The following is a 10,172-nucleotide window of genomic DNA, read 5'->3' as shown; positions in this document are numbered from 1 at the left end:
TTTTTGCTTTATTGGGATCCCTGAAATATTCTGGTGTAATAGGCGTTATTGACCCATTAATATTTTTAACAAAATTTTCTTTTAAAAAATTTGTAACACCCATAGAAATTTTTATATCGCCGCTTTATTTAGAGCATAGTGAAATTCCAAGTCGTGGTGATAAATGGCTCCATTTTTACCAGGTTTTGAGTCGACTAGAAAGAACCGAATTTTTAAGTGATAATCAACTTAGCCTCGATTGAGATTTTAACTTAAATAATAGCTCAATCTGAAAAAAATATATGGTCTCTATGCTTAGCGAATTTTTTTAATTGTTAGGATTGAGAACCAATTTAACAACGCTACAAGCAATAAATTATCCAATTTTAACAAAATTCGAAATTTTTAAATAGGTGAATTATATAGATTAAAAATATACTTTGAAAGAAATAATAAATTAGATATTTTTTTATCAAATTCCTAGGTGTCCCTTTGCCAAAGAACCATTTTATTGATCGATATTTTAAAAAATTAAATTATTAGGAACATGTTGGCAATAATATTTAAATATCAAGATGAATATTTACAAATGTCGCACAATTCAGAAATTCTTTCCTATATAAAAAATTGTAGCACCCCCTCTAATTTTTAAGCTACACACTGATGATTACAGTATCAAGTATATAGTAAATAATTTATTTAAATAAGGCATAAAATAATTAAGAACAATTTTGAAATAAAAGTAAGGATATATTAATCGTTATAAAAAAAATTAAAAAACCGGTTATTTTTTAAAGTTTTATAATAATTTTAAAATATGAATGGAAAATATTTATAATAGTTATATTATGTTATGGACAACTGTGAAGTGAGAAAAATTTATCGTATTTGAATAAAATTATATAAACTATGTTTACAGTGTAATCCAAGGAAAAACATTTATTATAAATATAAAATATGGTTGAAATGTATGATTTGTGTTATAAATGTTTTTTTTGAGATATTACACATTAAAAAGATTGAATAAGATAGCTAAAAGTATTTTTTTAAAAATGACAAAATTGACTAATCAGTTTTTAAAAGTAAGCTCTAATAGACGTGTAAAATAATTTAAATATATCCTGATTTAAATGAAAAGTCATCGAGGGTTGGAAATTATTTATTGGATCTTAAATTACATACTGCGCATAATTTTTATCAAATAAAAAACAAATTTAGAATTATGTAAATATGATTAAGACATGCTAGAACAAGGAATTCTAGGTGAGCCCATTTGAGTTAATACACGATCAAGCCATTGTAAAGGGCCGTTTAAGTGAACTTCTATCCAACAGGGAGTACTAGTTACGGTTTGTCTACGATATTCAGCACCCCATCCTTATAATAGTGACGTATGCATTTTTAAATTTTATCATAATTATTTTTTTATATTCGTCTTTTATTTATTTTAAAAAAATAAAATTTAAAAAGCATTTTTAAAAGTTCATCATTCAGTTTAGAGAAAACTTAGCTATCTGCCTCGAAGCAACTATTTAGGTTGCTTTTAAAAGAGCCACGATCTGCATTGATTTGAGAATTTTTTTTACCTAAAATCATTAGCTTAGGGAACCTAAGGATGCATTTTATTGAGATGGAATGAACAGAAAGATCATGATGCTTTCTGTCTTTCGACCTTTAAGCTGTAATTTTCAATGTTTGGCTTAGAGGAAAATAAGAAACAGGTCCAAATAGGATGTTATCATCTAAACCAATGGATATTTATTTGGTCTTTTATTTATCACACAGCGATAAATAAGGGTAGTCGCCAAACCTAAGTTATTGGAAATTAATTGCTCTGTGACGAAAACCACACTTAGTGGATAGCTAGGTCATGTCTACTTTTTTGGTTGGTATATTTCTTATAGGTAAAATATGTCACAGCCTAATCTATACCCTATTCTTATCCTAAAATCCTCATCTGATAGCAAAAGACCAAGATTGGCACTGGGAACAGCTTCTAGTCAATCATAGCCCGAGTTTTATTTCAAATAAATATTTGAAAATGAATGTCTTTATTTCTTAAAGTTAGCTAGAAGAGAATTATTAATTGTACCATAAATTGTAGAAGAGATGAGAGGCATATTTCCTCCATAAGTCACAAGCAGTTTTCAATAGTATAATATTAATCCATATAATAGAAAATTTGCAATAAGCTTAAGAAAATGTTTTTATGTCACTCAAAATACAAATCGTTAAGGTAGATTGAGATAATTTTTAAATAAAAACATTAAAAAACTTAAATTACAAGATAATACCGAAATTAATTTGCAAATATATACTTAGTAACTTAAAAAGTTTAAAATGTGCATAGATGATATTCGTGTTAAAAAAATGAAAGAATTTATAAGAAAAATATTGACCTTTAACAAAGCTCATCCTTATAGTGCACATACGAGTCAATTGATAAACTGCTTCAAACCCTTGACTAACTGATTGAGACAGGAGTGCAGCAAATTCTTGATTGTTGAATATCTTTAAGTTGCAGCCTACATAACATGTTCAAAATAGAGAAGAAACATAATAATTTAATAGAATTAATTTTTTAGTTCTTCATGCAGCGTCTACATGGGGGAGGGGGGGGGAACCATTTACCTTATTTTTAAAGGGGTTAGAGTAAAGTAAAAATTTGTAAATTAAATATAAAATAAGTGATAAAAGGATTCTAATTTAATATAATCATTCGATTTTAATAGTTAATTAACTTTTAACTTCACTCATCGATACCATTTTGGTAAAGCTTTATAAACGTCTAATTTTAAATTACATTGAGTAAACTAGGATCATCAATAACAAATGTTTTATTATTCCTTACTTAATTATTAGCCTAAAAGTTTTGATTGAGATTTTGTTGGGAGATTTTAAATGGTTTCTCATTGTAAGAGTTTATTAATATGAGGTTACTATAGTATAATGGGTGGGCGAATATCGAGGCGGATGGTAGCGAAATTTTTTAAAGGGTTAGGAGTAGATTTTGTAGAGGGATTTGCCCCAAACAAATTTTTTATTAGGTAGACGCTGCCTCTCAATTTAAGGTTTATTAGCTTCAATAATCATTGTAAAAAGTTTTTTAACAACTCGTATGGATTGAAATCTGCTCGAACCCTTTTAAAAATTTATAGGAACATAAAAAGAGATAATTAAATTATTATTCTAAAAAGTTGAAATTTTTTTCTGATTTATTTTAAGAGTGTTTAAAATTATCAAAATTGTATTTCATTGTTTATTCACAGTGGAGCTGGAATACTTGAAACAGAGTTAAATATAAGAATTGAAGGAGCAACTTTTAAAAAAAGTTTAGTCCAGCAAACTCTGCTTACAATCCATTGCTGATAATAACCGTTGTGTCTTTTAAAACAAGCTCCATAAAACTTCTTACCCCTTTCTTAACTAATTAATAGAAGTTTTAAACTAACCTGGTGGTATCTTGCAAACCGTAGCTGGGTGCCATCCATATCTCCTATTGCAGTTCGGACTTTGGACAAAGACGGCTGCTCCTCCATTACCTCCCTCCCCATTATTAAGATTGCCATTGTTTACATCCGGACTGTTTATTTCCATATTGTCGCCAGGGCATTCGGCAAACACTTCACCAGCCAGGTAGTAGAGTCGGACGCCACGTCCAATATGCCGCCTAGTGAGTTCAACGGAGCGAGATCTGTTGACATTCGAGAGCTGCCCTAAGCAAAAACGGTCGGCGCTGGATGGATCAGTAAAACCATCCACTGTCACACGCGGACGCGAAGCATGAAAGGTTTCCCCGACGCGAGTATTTAGTTCATAATAGGCCACACTACACCAAAAGGCAGGTTCTTGGTAGGGCACAGGAGCCGATTCGAATGCTGAGGATATATTGGGTGTCAGGGAGGAAAGAGTTGCAAGATTAGATTGTGAATCTGTCAAATAAAATAGATATTTAAGCTTGAACTGAGATTTAAGAGGGTAATAATAACAAAAAGAGTTGCGTAATGATGTCACATTCTTTTTTCATAAGAAAAGTTGATAATAAGATTTCGATGTATGAAAACCGATTCTTGGAGAGTTGAAAGTTAATCCAATAAAAAATAACAAATTTTTAATAATACATCATTTTTTAAATTAAATAAACACATAAAAAACATTTATTTTAAATGAGATTTTATAATATATTATCCTTTACGTGAAAATGAAACATTTATTTTTATCCAGCCATTTCGAAATTATGATAAGAATTAAGGTGGGATTTAAATTAATGACCAAATAAGTATATAAGCCTTTATAAGGTTTAAAATTTATTTATTCTAGAGTCTGCTTGAATGACCATAACGATGGTTAACTAGAATAGAGTTAATTAATTCGAAAAGTCTGATGTTTTTTATGTCAATCTGTTGACTACTTATCTTTAAATCTGCTTTTGTATCAGGACATTGCTTGTAACTCTTTTATTTCCTATATATTTTTCTTTTAAAGATGGAAACTTGATTAAGACTATTCTAATACTTGTTTTCTATCATTTCAACTATGGTTTGTGGATTTTGATGAATGCATGGGGTTCCACCTCTAACGTTTGTTTTGATATTTTACAATGTCACTAATAAATCACAAACAACCTATACCCTTCGTAGTCATGCGACACTACATTTTTAAGAATTCTAGACCTTTTTATTCAACTTCATTTTTATTTTCAAAACGAGTTTAATCTTAGTTGCTCTATTCTATCTTTCGTTGATCCCAATTCTCTGAAGTTTAATTCCAAATGTTTAATGGTTCAATTAATTTTTCTAGCCTAGGCGAAATAAAACTAAATCTTTTTAAAATGAATAACCTATTTAATGAATTGTTCAATTATGGGTGATTTATGAACGTTTCGGAGAACCAAATTAAACACATTCTGATACCACACCAATCTTCTAAAATTTTTAAAACTATTATTTTAGCTATAACCCTACTATCCGGTTTTATCGGTAAAGATATTTGATCTTCGAATAATATTTTAGCGATTTTTATTTGCAATTTCCATTTTATGGCTAATTTATGAGTCATTCATTTAAAGCTTTCAAAGTGGCATTGACAAGAAGAAATGAATAAGGAAAACATACAAAGGGGCCGACCAATAACTTAAGTCAAAGTTCTTACCTCTTAATCTGTTTAACATATAAGAGATATCGCGAGAGTATAAAATATTATAATTCTAAATGTTAAATCTAAATCCAATATATTTTTTAAACTAATCCTAGCTTGAAATAAATTTATTAAGGTTTAAAAAAAAATTAAAAGTTCTATCACTCAATCGATCGTTTTTCACCTTAATTTAATCTTATAATCTGGTTTTAAAAATAAATATTTTCATATTCACGGTATTGCATGTAGGTACTTTTAGGCGAGTATACCTACCCCTACTCTTATAAAACTGTTAATTTCATGAAACTAATTCAAGAGTAGGCAATGATAAATAATATGGCAGAACTAATTTACAAATGTATTGTATAATGGATAAAACTTGCATTTTCATGTATTATCATATTTTCAATTCCATCTTCACTAAGGCATCCTGGCGTATCTTTAAAATATATTTTAAAGGCGTTTTAAACATAATTTTCGAGAAAATGTTCATACAAAATAATCAAAGTTTAGGATATTTAGAGTTAAATGAAATATCGCATCAGATGACCAATATTTTTAAAAAATCAATCTGATCCAATATTTTCATTGATTATATTATGATAGTATAAATAATCATATTTTTTATTTTATATATAATTTAATGATAATAATGAAAATAACTAAATTTCATTTGTGTTTAAAAAAAATTAAATTATTAAAAGATAGAGTAGAGCTATGTTATATTATTTTAATTATATTATTCGCAATAAGAAATAGATTTAAAAATATTTAATTTTTTATATTCAGCTATTGTTGTTAAATGGCTTGACTAAGCAAATATTTAAAAATGACAAACTCAAGTTCTTAGCTAAAAGTAAATTACTTAAGCTTGTAGATTTTGTCCACAGATGGTAGAAAGGTTATGTGGGTTAAAATTATTTTTAAAACAATGGGTGGGCAGAATAATTAAATGTTTTTTGGGCGAAATGAACAAAACGAGTTTATATGTATAAAAAAATATAATTTAATTATTTTATTAGTTCAAGTAAAAATGTAATAAAATAAATAAAGAGCCAAGTCAACCAATCAAATAATTTTTAAAAAATGGGTGGGTGGGTTAAACAAATTTTTTAGATAAATGGGTGGGAAGGTAAATTTAAAAGAGAAGTGAGAAGGTTAAAAAAATTTTAAATATTAGAGATCGGGTTTTCTAGTTAACAAACCTGTTGCAGACTTCTAGTTTAGACATCTATTGGCAAAATTTCGAGGCTTATAATAATAATATTTAGCCAAATTGAGCCATTTAACAATATAGGTACTGTATTATAATGTTCCTAATAAAGATCTGAAAATCATGGCCCAAGCCTGACCCTAGTTCAAGCTTGATCTATTTAAAAAAAATAAGTTCAGTTTGGGCTGGGCCAGAAATATATTTTTTAAAAATTTTGGGCTGTAAGGCTTAAATTTTTAAACATGATATCATTAAATTTTAACAAATAAATAGATATATTTTAAAATTTTTGTGAGAAACAAGGCACTATTATTTTTTATTTGTAGATTTTTTTACAATCAAAAAATATCAAATTTTTCTATATATAAATTCAAGCCTGGCCAGGCAGACAAAAAATTTTTATTTTGGTAGGGCTTTTTTGGGCAAATAAAAAAACTTGCCCAAGATCCAGCCTACAAATTTTTTTTTAAAAATTTTGGGCCAGGCTGGATATCTAGTTCCTATCCTAATTCCTAAAATTAAATAATGCAAACTCATGGTTATCATGATGTATTATTATTGGATAAAACATATTAAGGAAGGTAATTGACAAACATGACATGTTTTTAGAGAAAAAAATTTTTAAATCAATTTAAAAAATATAAAAACAAATCAAATATTGTTTCTCAAAATTATTATTTATAAATTAAAAACGTTAAAATCCTAAAAATTTGCAAGAGAAATTTATAGTGAAGATTCCCAATTGCAGGAGTTTTACAAAAGGGAAATTTTTGCATGTACTAAAAAAATTGTGTGCCAACTGACTGGGGAGACATGGCAAGTGGCAACCCTATTCATAAATGTTCGTGATTTTTATAGAAATTTTTTTTTTTTGAATGGTAAATAAAATTCAATCAAAATATTAGATCAGTTTTATAGTAATATGAGATTGAATCAGTGAAAAATTCGTAGATTGGCATAGCTCTATTATTGATATGAAAAGATGTTTTGCTTATAAATATAATATTTGATATCCTTTTACTTGGCATAAGATCAAGTGATAAATTTGGTAATATGTTAGCATTGTCAGGAATTCTTTCACACAATGTGAAATCTAAGTTATTATTATTTATTAATTCTTCCATGCTAGTAGCATTATTAGCATTAATATTAATATTATTTATTGGAACCATTACTGTAGGTATATCTATATTTAATAAAATAATATCCAATTATAAGATTTTTTTAAAAATCATAAGCATAATTTACAGCAAAGATATAATTCAAAATACTACCTGAAATATCCATTCTGTGATAATGATATGGGTTTATACACAACTCAGATTTTTTAAAATTAAATGGATATTCACAATTGGGCAAAGGTTTTAATTCATTGTGATTTTGTAGATCTGGCCACCTCCATAGCCTACAATATATAACTGTGGGTAAACATTTTTTTTGACTATTCGGTAATTTAGAATCACAAGACCTTAATGATTTAAATAATTAATAAGGAATTTAAAAATTTTACCAAGGTATTGTAACACATTTTGTATTTGGATCTTGAGTAATAAGTGCTTTTTCTAATTCTTCTAACAATATAGGCTTTTTACATTTTTTGGCCAATAATTTCACCATTTTTTCACACCATTTATCTTCATCATAACTTTGGCATTTTTTTAAGTGAATTAACTTCTTAATTATAGCTGGTGTAGAAAAAGCTATAGATGACATTTTGAATCATGCTCAGTCAAAGACGAATAATATTGAGCTAAAAAATAAAGACATTTTGTTGACATCCGTCATTTAAAAAATGTTTGAGTGTAAGTTGCTAAAATGTAAAATTAAACATCTATTTTCTATTCCAATTCTCATTATAGCCATGATTTAATTTAATATTTAAAAAGAATTATAATTAACGTAATTTTGTAATTTATACTATGATGTGCAGAGCAAAAAAGGGAAGATATAGATATATATATATAAATATATCTTATATACATACACCGATATCTTATTAATTAAAATATCAAAAAAAAGTAAGATACTTTGATCTATTGCTATTGAAAATTATTATAGATTAGAGTAACTAATCTCAGGCGTAAGATATTTACAGGGAGGGTGATTATATATATTCTAAATGTTTAGTATATTTTTAATCATCATCTTAAATAAAAAGAAAAATACAACATTATGGGTTAAAATTTGATGAATTTATATCAAATTAAATTTACGTTTTTAGGCTATAAAAATATTACCTTTCAATTAATTATTACCATTCAAATAGTGTGCTATAATGTAGTGGGGTCATTAGGGGGAGGGGGGGGGGAGGTTAGGACGCGCAGGGGCTCAAGATCCTTGAAAAATTTGAATAGCCCCTGAAGCAAAATATTTTTTAACAGTTACTTAATAACCCCTTGAACTAACAATAAATTTTTTTGATTGCCCCCTGAATGATTTATTGTATAATTCTATTATGTAATATATAGATTTTATTTTATTATTTAAAAATTAATATTACCAATAGCATAGCTAGGAATTTTCCTTAGAGGTGGTTCCATACATATAAGGGCCTTCGGCCCTTTTTCCCTGCTTTCGGCCGGGTTTATCTAAAAATCATATTTGTTTTTCTTATAATATAAAAGTCCTAGAATTATTGATTATTTTATTTAGTGTTGTTAAAAGACTCGATTTGAGCCGATTTTTAAAAACAGCTAACTCAATATTTTAGCCAAAAAATATTGCTCAAGCCTAGAGATTTCACAAAAGTCTAAAATTTTGTATCATGAACAAAGTTTTCAGCCTTGCATAACTTTCTGGCTAATATATTGAGTTCACCATATCTGCTCAATTTGAGCCAATAACAACACTAAGTTTAATTAAATTAATACATTTCGACATAACTTTTATAGATATACGTTTAAATTTATTATACTTTTATAGAAAAATTCTATGTTAAAAATAGAATATCTATATCACTCACTAAATATTAATTTAGCATTAACAGTTGATGCTTTTGACTTTTATTATTTAAATTATTATATAACACTAATTAATTATTTATAATCATTTATTAATCAGGGGCGTCGCTAGCATTCACAATCTCAGGGGGCTCAACTAAAATTTTTTTTATTAGGGGCTTAGCTCCCCATACCCCCCAATTTGCGGGCCTTTGACCCGCTATTGCCCGGCCTTCGGCCAGGTTTTATATTAATATATTATACTTTTTTAAAATTTGCTAACTCCAATTATTCTGATTTTCATATTTTGTCATTTATTATATTATGCATACAAAATAAACTGGCATATAAAATATGACATAACGCAATAATATAATTCTTAGCAACTTACATTGACAAAAGGTTATCAAACTAGTATATCTCTCTGTTACCATTTTAGACAATGTTTTATAGAATGGACTAATAAGGAAAAATTTATTGGCCTAAACCTAATCAACAATTTTTGAAGGAGAGAGTATAAACGACCAATCCAAATCATAAAACTATATGGTGGTTAGAGCTTCCTCTTAGATGACATGATGGAAGCTAGATAAGCAATCGAGAAAATTATTGTGAGATATTAAATTTCTAAAAGATTATCTTCCATTTTAAATGATATATAAACGACTACACAGTTGACCATTATTGTTTATCTAAAATATGCAATTATATGCTCTCAGCCGTATAGTGATAATCTTAAATCACATAGCAACACAAATAATAGATGCTGGTTAATTTGCAGTAATAGCCATGACACTCACGATGTAAACTAATATGTTGGTAAATTGATAAAATAAAAACACTAAAAATCTTTGGAAGAAATAATTATGCAAATATATTGAAGCCTGGAGTTATTTATACCACAA

At 27.6% G+C, this 10,172-nt stretch overlaps 1 protein-coding gene across 1 annotated transcript; it reads right to left on the bottom strand.

Annotated features, from left to right (window-relative positions):
* Nucleotides 1-678: 678 nt before the first annotated feature.
* Nucleotides 679-8,049, bottom strand: LOC135925238 (mothers against decapentaplegic homolog 3-like). The gene is made up of 7 exons (XM_065460466.1): nt 7,839-8,049; nt 7,603-7,796; nt 7,350-7,514; nt 5,495-5,554; nt 3,432-3,911; nt 2,379-2,504; nt 679-1,356 (listed from the first exon to the last, which is right to left on the bottom strand). Exons 1-7 carry the CDS (start codon nt 8,039-8,041, stop codon nt 1,214-1,216), a joined length of 1,371 nt encoding a protein of 456 aa, XP_065316538.1. The 5' UTR covers nt 8,042-8,049; the 3' UTR covers nt 679-1,213.
* Nucleotides 8,050-10,172: the final 2,123 nt, after the last annotated feature.

This window comes from Gordionus sp. m RMFG-2023, chromosome 2 (assembly GCF_954871325.1).
Source record: "Gordionus sp. m RMFG-2023 chromosome 2, tfGorSpeb1-WG-v2, whole genome shotgun sequence".
In the NCBI taxonomy this organism is placed as follows: domain Eukaryota; kingdom Metazoa; phylum Nematomorpha; class Gordioida; order Chordodea; family Parachordodidae; genus Gordionus; species Gordionus sp. m RMFG-2023.
This window is presented reverse-complemented; position numbering and strand designations above follow the sequence as displayed.